The sequence below is a fragment of the Tachypleus tridentatus genome, chromosome 13 (genome assembly GCF_004210375.1).
Source record: "Tachypleus tridentatus isolate NWPU-2018 chromosome 13, ASM421037v1, whole genome shotgun sequence".
Classification (NCBI taxonomy): Eukaryota; Metazoa; Arthropoda; class Merostomata; order Xiphosura; family Limulidae; genus Tachypleus; species Tachypleus tridentatus.
Genome location: NC_134837.1, coordinates 162,339,226 through 162,353,709, shown reverse-complemented (window position 1 = coordinate 162,353,709; position 14,484 = coordinate 162,339,226). Strand labels below are relative to the sequence as shown.

General features: G+C 35.4%; 1 protein-coding gene across 3 annotated transcripts in view; it reads right to left on the bottom strand.

Annotated features, from left to right (window-relative positions):
- Positions 1-14,484, bottom strand: part of LOC143238306 (protein Wnt-16-like) — a 72,301-nt gene that overhangs the window by 35,528 nt on the left and 22,289 nt on the right. For all 3 annotated transcript variants that reach the window (XR_013020512.1, XM_076478404.1, XM_076478405.1), the window contains exon 2: positions 13,048-13,331. Coding sequence is in view for 2 of the 3 variants with exons in the window: in XM_076478404.1 (XP_076334519.1) it covers positions 13,048-13,331 (284 nt within the window). In the remaining variant the exon portion in view is untranslated. The remainder of the gene's footprint in view (positions 1-13,047; positions 13,332-14,484) is intronic.

Below are 14,484 nucleotides of genomic sequence, written 5' to 3'. Positions count from 1 at the left end.
ACTGAATTTAGTCTTCCTTCACATAACAAAAGCTGTGAAGTTTTGTCTAGAAAACAAACAAACAATACGAACTAGATTTCCAAAGATACTCCTTACTCTACAATTAGAAGAACAACTACCAACCTCACATCGGTCGTGGGAAAAGTTTTGAAACGCCTGATAAAAGATGCTATGCAAGGTCTTTTGACAAAGTTTAGAATTTTATTAGATAATCAATATGATTTTACGAAGGGAAAATCTTGCCTTACAAATCTTTTGACATGCTTTGAAACTGTTATTGCACATGTAGATGAGGGTAAGTGTGCATATTTGGTGTATCTAGATTTTTAGAGGGCATGTGACAAGGTGCCACATGAAAGGCTTGTAAAGTAATTTATCTCTACAGGTGTGTGGGATAATATAACCAACTGGATAGAAGAGTGGCTTGATGGAAGAAAGCAGAGGATTGTTATAAATGAAGTTCAGTCAAACTGGATTAATGCTGCAAGTGGTACACCGTAAGGCTTAGTCTTAGGACTCTTTTCGATTTACATTAATGACAGGTGAAGGAATTGTTATCTTGAGTGTTGCTTGATATGAAGAAGATACTTCTGATCTACAAATAGATTTAGATTATTTAGCAAGTTGAACAAGTAAATGACAGATGGGTTTTAATTATAAAAAATGCGAAAAACACGTGGATTATTACAATTTGAATTATAAATATAATTTGGATGGAAATAACCTTAACAATGTTATGAAAGAAACAGATTCTGGTATATTGGTTGAACAGTCTTTCAAACCATCCAAGTAATGTGTTGTCGCTAGTGGTAGGGCAAGTAGGATTTTAGATTGTTTCTTCAGAAGCATTGAATACAAGTCTAAAGAGGTTATAATTTCATTGTTAAGTCCCTGTTTAAGTTACATTTTGAGTGTTGTGTTTAGAAATCTTGGGCTCCTTACCTTACGAAGGACATTGAATTGTTGAAAGGTTAATAGAGTGATTCTTGGGATGGAGAGGTAGAAATCTCTCAGTTTGGTTGTTTGTTTGTTTGTTTTGGAATTTCGCACAAAGCTACTCGATGGCTATCTGTGCTAGCCGTCCCTAATTTTGCAGTGTAAGACTAGAGGGAAGGCAGCTAGTCATCACCACCCACCGCCAACTCTTGGGCTACTCTTTTACCAACGAATAGTGGGATTGACCGTCACATTATACGCCCCCACGGCTGGGAGGGCGAGCATGTTTAGCGCGACGCGGGCGCGAACCTGTGACCCTCGGATTACGAGTCGCACGCGTTATTCGCTTGGCCAGGCCAGGCCCAGAAATCTCTCAGATTGGTTTTTTTTTTTCTAGAAAAGGAACAGTTAGAGAGTATCTGACTGAGGTGAATAACATTGTTAAGGGAATTGATAGTCTTGATGCATTATATTTTTAATACTTAATGGTGAGAATGATAGAACTAGGGGACACAAATATAAATTTTGGCAGCGTAGGAGTCATCTTCAGCCAAGAGTTATATTTTTCTATCAGGGTGGTTGGCCTTTAGAACGAGGTATTTTCAAATGTTGTGAAGGCAGTAAACGTAAGCGAATCTGAGAGGTAATTTGATAACTGTATGAATGATAAAGGCTATGTTTGAGTTCTTTTTATCTAATAGTTTTGGATTAGTTTAGAGGATGGGACAGCCAAGATGGACCAGTTGGTCATTTGTTGTCCCTAAACATTATATTATCTTCTGATTGAGTTTACGATTTCGTGAAACTTATGAATTCAAAACGTTTCAAAACCAAGAACTTGATTTAGGAAAAAAAAATAAAAAATCAGGCTTTCAAAGAAATTGAACATAAAAATTCAATGAGGTAATTTAAACCCTGACAATCCTGAAACATGAAATGTGCTTTTCATTACGTACATATATTGTTCTTGACAAACAGGAGAAATACAACAGATAAAGCACAGTATCACTCCGATCACTTTCCATTGGCTCAGCAGTAAGCTTAAAGCTTTACTTAAAAAATTGGGACTCGATACCCGCAATGGGCACAGTGCAGATAGTTTTCTCATTGTGAAGTTTTGTACTTTAAATATAATCTTTCAATACTCATATATTATATTTTGCGCCATCTGTTGATAGATGTAATTAACGTTAAAATTAAACTATATTTCGGGAGGCCAGGGTTCTCCCACCAATGACTCAGCGGTAAGTATGAAGATTTACTTATTATATTGCTAAAAACAGGAATTCATGCTCATATTCATCTCAACACAGAGAGTCTATTCTATAGTTTTATTCTTAACAAGAAACAAACAAATACTGCGGGAAAGACAAACAACAGGGTAACTTTATTCAGTTACTATATGATAATATCTAAACAGATTAGGTATTTACAGATGAAGGTTGACTTGTTTTTCGTGCATTTTATAGATTTGGCGTTTTGTTTTCTCATTTATGATAAAATGACATTATAACTTTTAAATAGAAATAAATAAATGAAGGATTCTTATTTTTTTAAATCCATGTAATCTGAGAGTCGCGGGTTCGAATCACTCTCGCACCAAACATGCTCGCCCTTTTAGCCGTGGGGGCGTTATAATGTGACGGCCAATCCCACTATTCGTTGGTAAAAGAGTAGCCCAAGAATTGGCGGTGGGTGGTGATGACTAGTTGCCTTCCCTCTAGTCTTACACTGCTAAATTAGGGACGGCTAGCGCAGATAGCCCTCGAGTAGCTTTGCGCGAAATTAAAAAAACAAAACAAACAAACAAGAAATCCATGTAATAATTGTAAATGACACTTTGATACTTTTTAAACGCAGTCCACTAAGAATCCATCAAAATGGCAATTTAATCAAACCACTGTATCTCATGTGCTATTTTCGAATCAAACCACTGTATCTTATGTGCTATTTTCAAACAGATATTCTGAAAATTTGTTAGGAATAATTTTGTAATAACTTTTTTGTGTTGTTGTTGAAACAACTTTACAAATCCGGAATGCCTATATTGTATGATATGGTTTTTTTATTTGGAATTGGTTAACTGGGCAAGATGGCGCCACAAGCTGATTTAAAGAGTTAGACCATTAGCTTATCGTCCGTCCTTCAGCAATGTATCAGTCGACTTATCAGACAGTTAGTTACATATATTTAAAATTGGCTTCCAAGATATTTCCCCGTTCATCAAGATTCTTACCGGCAGGTGGCGGGAAGGGCGTGGCAGTCACACTTAAGCGATGGATGATGAGTAAGAAATGTTATGTTTTGCATCTCAGGGGCACGTGAACTAGTATTGAGAGGTTCTTTATGTGTCAAAGTTCACAGAGTGTGACTTACTGATTAGCACCCAACGCCGTGATGGCCCCACCCCTCTCAACAGACAGTTTTCCCTTGTTGGTATCAAGGGCTAAACCCTACCCTACAATTACGAGTAGACAATGCGTGACTTAACGCACACAAGCGCTTTACAGGGACAAAAGTTTCTCTTACTCTCAGGAATGAAACATTAATCTGACCGAGATGCAAATAAAAGTAATACGACTCCCGCCTCAAACTCCAGAAGAACACTCCCTGAAGTGGTTGAAAATCAAAGTAGGCTAATTCTTTATTAATGGTCCTAAAGTGGTGCCCCTCGTGTTAGACCTGTTCCAGCACTTCCAAAGGCTTTTGACAGGAAAGATAATATGAGTAATCATACAGAAATCTATCTGCTCATACATATAAAAAGAACCACGTGAACCAACTACAGGTTTGAAATTAGGCAATGACACTATATAAAACGTTAGCCCGAGGGATATGAACAGGTTCATTGTTGGCGTGATCACAAGCCATGAAGAATGAATTTAATGTTATTTATCTTGTTATCCTATTTTTTTTTCAATCCTTGCTCGAGTATTCTATGTCATTGTTGTTTTTTTAACACGTGATTTTATTCACGTTTCAAAACTAATACAGATAAGTTGGTTTTTCTATAGCTTAACAGAATAAAGCTAAAAACAAGATAATTTATCGCTACCCATGCTTGAGCATACAGCAAGAACAAATTGTGGTAATAATAAAAGTTTTAATTGGCGACACCAAATTTGTTATCACATGCACAAATCTCACGTGAATTTACTTCCAACACTATATTTTTGTAGATCATAATGTTATTTCCATTCTGTTGTTTTCCTTTTTACAAAACTCGACCATGTATTTTGTGCAAAAAATGGAACTACGCTGAAGAAATATGTTTTAATAACTACTGCTTTAGTTATAACATTCACATCACACAAAGTTGTTTTAACTTATGGGTGTATAGGTCAGCCATGACTTTGGAATGTTTGTTAAAAAAGTAATCAACGGAAATGAATGCTGGTGCTTTTAGTCATTAGTTATTATTATTGTTATTGATAGTATTAGCTCAAGAAATTCTTGGTAGGAGACTAGGGAATGAACGATCATTCTTTGGAATTCCAAATGAAACTGTTTAAAAATCTCAGACTATATTTTTTTTATTGATGTGTAGATAGCTATGCGTTTGACTATTAGCTGTGCTTTGACGACAGTGGAGGGTTGTACGTTGGCCCAACATGGTCAGGTAGTTAGGGCACTTGACTCGCAATTCTCTCCATATCTACGTTTTTAAATCTCAATACACTTTGTTACGGTAATTTCTGGCCCGGCATGGCCAGGTGGTTAAGGCACTCGACTTGTAATCTTAGGGTCGTAGGTTCGAATCCCTATCACACCAAACATGCTCGATCTTTCACCCATGGGGGCGTTATAATGTTTAGCCAACTCCACTATTCGTTGGTAAAAAGAATAGCTCAAGAGTTGACGGTGACTAGTTATAACTAGCTACCTTCCTTCTAATCTTTCACTGTTAAATTAGGGACGGCTAGCACCGATAACCTTTGTGTAGGTTTGCGCGAAATTAAAAACCAAACAAAGATGTTGTAACATTTCATGGTAAGGAGGAAGAGGTTTTAGTGGACCTGACCCTCCCTGGTCTACAAAGACCAAAATTCCGATAACGAAAATACTAAAGAGAAAACCCCATGATAACATGAAAAACAACAACTTGTAATACGCGAAACAGGATGAATACGCTCAAAGCTTTTCTGTTTAGATTGTTTTGTAGACTGTGCACTCCAAACTTGATCTGAGACGTAAAGAGTAAACGCAGATCGCACGAGCAGAAAAGCGAAAACAAAAACAAACAAAAAATCCGCCTAGAGAAATAAGGCCATTTCTGTGCTATTAACACAAGTCTATAAATATGCTGTTTAAATATTTCTAGTCTTTGAACATTTAAGCTAAGCTTGAAGTGAGGCTGGCGAGATTTTACTGAGGGTATATATATTATTCAATAGATCTATGATCTGCTGTACTATAAAAGTATACATGCCAAAAACGGGATACTAAGTCCATTGTAACATAAGATATTCTCAGGAAATTGATTGCGCAATTTGTGTAACCAACTGACTTTTCATAGTTTTGTTTATACCAGCTATACTATGTATATATAAAACTACGAATCATATCGAACTGTTTTGCCTTTCTTTTGTGATGCCACCTGGCAGCAGTTTCAGAAAATATGCCTTTTGAAGCAGAGAGGAAAACAGTGGTTATAATGCTACCGTTTAACTCTGAAAAAGCTCTCGATGACTCAGTGGTAAATGTGAGTGCTTATAACGTTAAAAGATTGGTTTTAACATCAGTAGTGGGCAAAACACTTAACAACAACAACAATAAAAACAAATAACAAAGTTTCTGCTGAAGAAATTAGGCTTTATTGTCGAGTTCTTTCCTTTTAAAAATTATACAGATTTTATTATATATATTATATATAATAATAAAGTTGTTATTTATAACTGTTTTTATTAATAAAATAAGAATGATTTAACCGAATTCAGAGAAGCAACGGTTATGTTGTTGTTGCTAAAAAGATATGAGAATGTATATTCCAGTGTTTTTATTTTATTTATGATGTATTAAAACTTCATGTTAGATTTTGCTGATGGTCACCACTCTGAAAATGATTCTGTGCCTCTAAACCGGTATCTATGCACATAAAAATAACTACCTACACCATTAGAGCCTGTATTTAAAACAACAATATACAAACACGTTTTGATTCTTGTTAGCGCTTTTGCTTGTTTGTTTGGTTTGTGAACTTGAAGGTGAGATCGGTCATTTGTTAAACCAGATGATAGGAAAAAGGAAAGCTGACGTGTCGTCTTTTTATACTGTTAGTTAGTATGATGAAGTGATTCAAATAATCTATCTATTTATCTATTCTAAAAAACTATTTTACTAGTAAATATTATCTGCCACAATTTTACTTTTTACACAAGAAACGCCGCATCTCTTAAACATGTTTTTTGATATTATGGATGCTGTAACGATAGACGGCGCCTGCAAATCTTACAAATTTGGTTTCGTTATTTGCACTGGCATAAAACTATGTTTTTTTTTATTCAACCGCTGTAATTTAGTTTTCATACAACTATTACTTACACTGTTGAAAAACTTTCTCCACTTTTACGTTCTGTAACTAGAAATAATCTATTTAATGACGTTTAAGTAATTTTGATTTATTCTATGATTTAATACAGAATTCACTTCTTTCTTAAGTGCTTACCTTACAAAACGATTCTTTCAAGCGTGTTGTTTAATATTTTAATAGTTTTTTTTATCTAGAAATAACTAAAAGAAGAAATTGTTTTGGATGAAGCTTCTTTTAGAGAAATCAACACAGAAGATTCTTCACTGGACAATAACTGATCTTCAATGAAAACATAAATATGTATGTGTATATCTACGTTCTGTATATAATATCGTATCTCTGCTATAAAACTTAACCATTTATCTTGTCCGTGATAAAATACACAGAGTTAGCTTAATTTGTGTTTGCTCCGTATATTCGCGAAAGCTGCACACAGGCTGTTTGCATTAGCTATTTAATTTTGAACTGAAGGAAGGCTGATGGCTAACAGCTCTCACAGTCAATTCTAGGACAACTCTAATCGATTTGTGGGATATGCTTATTAATCTTGTAAGACACCTACGACCGGAAGTGCAAAGCGCGATTTTATCGCAACTGGAACCGAGCCATGGGCTCTCTCATTGACAGTTCGCATTTTAACTAGGAACTCAGTCCAATTAAGTACAACAGAAGAAAGTTTCTGGTTTTAAATAAATCCACTTTTATAGATTTGTTCGCTTGTTTAAAGTTAAAGCACAAAACTAAACAATGGATTGTCTGTGCTCTGCCCACCATGGGCGTCGAAACCTGACTTCTAGCGTTGTAAATTTGTAGACATACCGCCGTGCCATTGGTGGGAGCATTTTTATAAAAAAAGAAAAATCACAGAAGAATACAACCGAGTTAAATAGAGAGGAGTACAGTTCGCCTCCAGTATTACATAATGACGAAATATTTATTTTGTTTCTTTAATTTGATGTGTTCGAATATCGGCCTTAAAGCACATTAATTAAATAATATTAATTCTATGACATTACTTACAAGAATCAGGTAAATGATGGGAAAAACTGGGTAGTTTAATAAAGATTAATATAAATGCCTTTAATAAGAATTTCCACTCAGCATAAACACAACATCCTTGATAATATTTCTTCTATAGTACTCAGCAGTTTATTAACGCTGTTCATTTTTCAACGTCAGACTTTTTGGGTGGCCCCGTATGGCCAAGCGTGTTAAGGCGCGACTCCTAATCTGAGGGTCGCGGGTTCGCATCCCCATCGCGCCAAAAATGCTCGCCCTTTCAGCCGTGGGGGCGTTATAATGTGACGGTCAATCCCACTATTCGTTGGTAAAAGAGTAACCCAAGGGTTGGCGGTGTGTGGTGATGACTAGCTGCATTCCCTCTAGTCTTGCACTGCTAAATTAGGGACGGCTAGCGCAGATAGCCCTCGAGTAACTTTGTGCGAAATTCAAAAAACAAACAAATAAACTTTTTGGGTAGCAACGACTGGAAGAATCAATAAAATTATTAACAAATAACGTTCGAAACTTCTAACCACGAATGGCATGGAAGAATTACTGTACTATTCGTGATTAGTACTTTATTTATGAACAGGTAAGATAAAATAAATCACGGAAGTTGATTAGCAAGGTTTTTTAAGTTTCACGTTCCAATCGTGCTTTCTTAATCTATAAAAACAAAACTAAACATAATTTATGTACGGATATCTTTTACTTCGCCATATTCTGGTGAGACAAAAAAAAAAAAGTCAAATCATAATATATTTTCTATTTTGTCTTTTGATGTTCTGCTTGGGTTATACCAAGTTAAGTGGTTCTATAACATGGTTTGTTTGAATTTAGACACAAAGCCGCGGACGTGCCGCTGTGCCACTAGGGGCTCTACAACACGAACGAGGTAAAAGAAAAAAGTCAAGTTCTTGTTAATTTTAATAGGTTTTCACATCTTAATGCTTTATTTTTCTTTTGCCATTACATATACTATACTATAGTCAAACCACTTGCACCCTATTAAAGGAAAAGCGAACTGGTTTATAATAATGCTGCTTTTTATCTCTAATGTTTCTCTCTAATAATTACGTATCTTCTACTACACTAATGTCACCGACACCCTATTAAAAGTAAAGAGAAATTAATTTATAGTAATACTGTTTCTTCACACTGATAGAAATTGGGTTTCGATACTCGTGGTGGGCAGAGCACAGATAGCTCATTGTGTAGCTTTATGTTTAATTCCCAAACAAACAATCCACCGTTTTTTGGTTGTTTTTTTGTGATAATTACATATTTTATACTACAATCAATAAACTAGCTCGACATTGCCAGGTGGTTAAGACGCTCGATTCGTAATCTGAGGGGTGTGGGTTCGAATCCCCGTCACACCAAACATGCTCGCCCTTCCAGCAGTGGGGGCGTTAAAATGTGACGGTCAGTCCCACTATTCGTTGGTAAAAGAGTAGCCCAAAAGTTGTCAATGGTGATGATGACTAGCTGTCCTCCCTCTAGTCTTACACTGCTAAATTAGGGACGTCTAGCGCAGGTAGCCCTGGTGTAGCTTTGTGCGAAATTGAAATAAACAAACAAAGTCAATAACACCATGTTAAATGTAAAAATAATCAATTTGTTGCAGTACTGTTTCCTGTCTTCTACTACTAAACGCCTGGCATGGCCTAGCGCGTTAAGGCGTGCGCTTCGTAATCTGAGGGTCGCGGGTTCGCGCCCGAGTCGCGCCAAACATGCTCGCCCACCCAGCCGTGGGGGCGTTATAATGTGACGGTCAATCCCACTATTCGTTGGTAAAAGAGTAGCCCAAGAGTTGGCGGTGGGTGGTGATGACTAGCTGCCTTCCCTCTAGTCTTACACTGCTAAATTAGGGACGGCTAGCACAGATAGCCCTCGAGCAGCTTTGTGCGAAATTCCAAAAAAACAAATCAAACAAACAAACTACTACTAAACAGTAGGGTGATTGTATCTGTTGGAACATGATTGTTTGTAGAGCAAAATATAGCGACATTTTGTTTTTAATTTATTTTTCTGGACAGTTTCAAATTCACCAATAAATGTACAATGTTTAAGATAAGTAAGTAATTCTTTTGGCTTGCTAAAAAACTAAGACACCGAAACGTTGCCACATCTTTCAGTTTAAGAGCGTAATCTGGTAGCCATTTGTTCGCAAACTTAGACACTAAAGCCGTGAACTACATCATCCTCTCCATTACACCAAGCGCTACTAGATAACCTAATCCTTATTCGAAAAGGCAGACTGTGTATTTGAGCTTTTAGGACTATCTTAAGAAACATCGAGGCTACAATATTAAAAGTTGATAGATAAGTCTAACTCGGAAAAAAAATAGCATCATCACCCATTCTGGTGATAACTTAAAGCTTTATATAGAGAACTACGAACATATGTTAAACCAGTCGCTTGGATGAACTAGGCTTAGCCATCACCCTACATCTGGACAGTATATCATAATCACTCGATGAGAATAACCATTACACTACTTTGAACTTGTTTTCACCACCAGAGGGCTTAAAAAGTAACACCCATTTGGTTAGATGGTTTTGTTGTAAAATGTTTGCTTTAAATTCGTACTTATTGATCTATAGGGCATTAATTATTCCCCGCCAAGTGATTATCGAACAAACACTTTTTTATTCATTAGAAAGAAATAAGAAAGAATATTTATCATGAAATTTATCATATGTTAATGGGATGCCCTTTTTACGTAATTGTATTTCACAATACTTGACTTATTAAGCTATATTCAGGTTTTTATTTAGGTTCTAAGCTTCAGGAATCAAGTATATAGGTCTCAAAACACATAATGACATTAGAAAACTCCTATGTGATCAGAATCATATATTACTGTGGTTTCCGAAAAATAAACATTTCGTTTTTCCCGCAGTCATTTATTCGAGAGTGGAATTAGAGGGCTGAGTTCATAATTATACCTATGTACATCATATCGTTGGACGATCTTATTTCAGACGTGAGTGCCTTAGGGTTAGTAATACTGTTAAACTTGTTCTCTTACAAGGACTTAGATAAAGACTTCTCAATAAATCATTCAGAATATGGTTGAAGAGATGCACAAAAATATATTTCATCTACTCAACAACGTTGTTTAAACCGTTAACAAACGAGGCTCTTTATCTGTACTAAATGATGATCACACAGCTGCGGAATATTTGAATTATAACATCACCCATAAAACAATCATATCTTCTGTGTGACAAAATAAAATATGTTAACTATTCAGTTATGCCGCTCCGACTTGAGGTACTCGAAGACGTTTTAAATCGGCCTATTTCGAATTTTAAATAATAAAAACTTACTTAGTTTTTATCTACCAAATATCTCAGTTTTAAAGCATTCAGTGTTATTTAGTGTTATGCTTGACCCATTACTTAATACTAATGTTGAACTAAATCTAACATCTGGACGATTATAAAGCCTACAAAATTGATAGAATATAATTTAAATAAATAAATAAATACATATATATACTTAAATATAATGGTGACGAACATCACGAAATGGTACGTCTTATTTTATATTCTTTGGTCAAAAACTCTTGTTTTGACAATGGACAACACAATATTTATCTCAGATGGCAAATAATTATTTTCTTCTCGCGAATTATCACCACAAAGCGTTTGAATTAACTGACAGTCGTGTGACGATGGTCAATTACATGAGTTGACTTTCATGGTAGTTTTCATGGCAGCTAACTTGTTCCGTGCCTTTAGTAACGTGATCGTGAAGGATGACCTTGTATTGTTTTTTCTTACTATAACCATTCCAACAGCAGTATTACAGCCAGTGCTTTTTTTTTATCGTGATAATAATTTGTCAAAGGTGTTTTTACTGTTTTCTACGTGTCTTAGTCTATCTAACAGTGTCAATGTATTTTAATAAAAAGAAATTAGCTTACTGACAAAACATTTTCACCCTTCCATCAGCAACTATATGCTGCTTTTAGGTAGTGACTGTATATGTGTGTGTGTGTGTAGTACTTGACCCTTCCGTGCCCTCTTGCGTTTATTACATCTTTTATGGTACAAACAAATTGCAAGGGGTGGTATAAGGTTATATAAGAACAGTTATGGAAGATAAAAGCTAAGTGGGGCCACTAATAACTTCACTGCCAGTGAAATAGAGTTTGATTGCACCTAAAATGCTTGCCAACTGGATGCTTACAATGAGTGAATGACGTTGCATAATGATAAAGTTGCTATTAATAGTAAATCACATAGAAATAACTTTCAGAAGAAAAAAAACAAACAATCACTAAAACATAAGATTTCTATAAAATATTAACTTACAGAACCATTTGTAGGAGTTTTGGCTTTCAGAAAATACTTAACCACGAATGTTTAGTTTCTTTGAGTCAATAATGGAACTTCAGATAAAAAAGAAGATGGGTGGGGTGAAATTGATCATTTAAATGAAACTATTCTTGCTCAGAAGATCATTTACAAAAATATTAAGAAAACTAGTTTAAAATAACTTCATTGGACAGGAGTTTTAAGTTATATCTTTACATTAATACCAGACACATTCGCAGCTTATGTATTAAAAAAAGACATTAAAATATACCTATGGACGTGATAAATGAGATTTTCTAGCAGATTAACAAGATTATTATTCAATAGAAACTATTTATGAATAAAAATATACAACAACCCCAATGTTTAATGTTTCTTGTTAAGCACAAATATGCACAATAACTTATCTGTACTTTGAGCACTGTGAGTATCTAGATCTAATTTTTAACTACCACACTGAGCCATCAGGTGATGTTATTTATGAAACAAAGGTATTTCAAACCTATAAAAATGAAAATTTTTAGGTTTAACAGTCCTTTTTAACTAAAAGAGAACGAATATTATTTTTTTAAACTGTTAAATTATATAATAACATTACGAGAATCGAAACAAATGAGTTTGAGTTGATTGTTGTTAAACACAGAGATACACAATGGGCTATTTGTGTCTTGCCAACAACGGGTATCAAAACTCTAATGTTGGCGTCGTAACCCTGCAGACTTGCCGTTGAGCCACTATGGGCAGCAAAAGAGAGAAAAATGCTCAAGTTTTTACTCATCAGAGCTTCTTAAACATAAACACACAAAACGAGAGTGAGGAAACCAAGAACATCAATACATTTATAATTTCTAGGCTAGTTAGCTTGACTTCTAAAACAGTGGTTCCCAACCTTTTTTATGCCCCGCACTCCTAAACAATTTTAATATGTTCTCGCACCCCTCACAGTAATTATTTATTTACGAATAAAGGTGAAGGTGGTCAAAATAAATCTTATCTCGCACCCCCTGAAACGCTATCTCACATTCCAAAGGGTGCGAGCACCCCTGGTTGGGAACGACTGTTCTAAGGCATGCGGAATAGTTGAAATTAAAAATGCACTAGTTGCAATGTTCATCGGTGGGGAGGTCAGTGACAAGTTTACGCTAAAAATCCTTAATTCGGTTTTCCATCGTAGGTGTAGTGTATGTAGTCTATTGCACTAAAAACGAAATAAACAAGCTATTTACTCAAAAAAAGTTCTACGAGCTTACCTCTGTTTAACGTGTATCCAAAAACATTCTCATCTCCTTCGGGGGTACAATTCCAACGTTCGTTTTGAAATTGCTGCTGACACTCCAGAATGCCACGACGGATTCCGACGATGACGGCATTCATGGAAGAAGGTTGTTCCTCGCATACATTCTTCTGTTTGGTCACCAGTCCAGGAACGCTGGAACAGATAGATGTGCCAGGGTGAGCTGGCTGGTCAGATCTTGGACTATCATAATTCTTGGGTCCATCGGAAGGCACCGACGCTCCCAACATTCCCAGATACCTGTAATAGCCAGGAAAAAAAAAAACACAACACAAACTAATATAATGTAATGTACTTTACAAGTTCATACTTTCATTCGTTGTTTTGTTCAGGTTCTGAGATTTTATTTAGTATACACTGTAAATAGTCCTAACTATGTTACAAGTGAGAAACTTCAACGTTCTTCCATACACAAAAGGTAATTTTATTTGTGCATATAGTGCAAACAAATATAATCTCCATATATAAATTAATGTACCAAACAATAATACAAATCTAAATACGTCTGAAAGATTACCATTAAGGGATTAACTCGTCAATTACTCAGACGTTGCTATGTCGCTTTTCGTATTAAAACATATTAATAAATACACTTTACTCAGTGGTTCAAGGTATGTGCATTTATTTTCTAAACTTTATTTATTGTATTGTACACTGGATTCAACATCCCACGAGGATGTAGCGAGGAAGAAGAGGAAACAGATGTTTGTGTTATAGTTAGATTTACCCCAACTGTGTCCCTCAGTGGCTCAGCGCTAAGCGTGAGGGCTTGTAACGCTCAAAATCGGTTTCGATACCCGCAGTGACCAGCATAGATAACCCCTCAATGTAGCTTTGTGCTTAACAATACAATCATAAATGTATCAATAGAAATAAGAATGAACTTATGAACAGGGCTCTTCTCTCTCTCTCTGTACACGAGGTAAAAAAGACAATATTTTTGTTTTTGATTAAGCACAAAGGTACATAGTGGACTAGTTGTGCTTTGCCCACCATGGGGTATCGTAACCCGGTTTCTAGAGTAGTAAGCCCTTAGACACACCGCTGTGCTATGAGGAAGCAAACCAAAATGTCGTTAGAATATTATGGCTTAAGATGTGACATAGTACAATGCAATATTTCGAAGGTACTGCTTTTTGAAAGTGAAATATATATATATATATATATATATATATCATACGCAATTATTTATACTGAAAATACTAAATATTTTAATTATTCAGTACCTAGTTATTGATCTATGTTGGTTTATTTATTAACATGGTACAAATACTGAGGTATTATAATAAAAATAATTTGCTCATGCAGTAGTACTTGTTAACAATGTTACCTTGCTAAATGAGAACGTATGTGCTAGCTAATAACAAAATCATTTTAAAACTACTTTTATCTT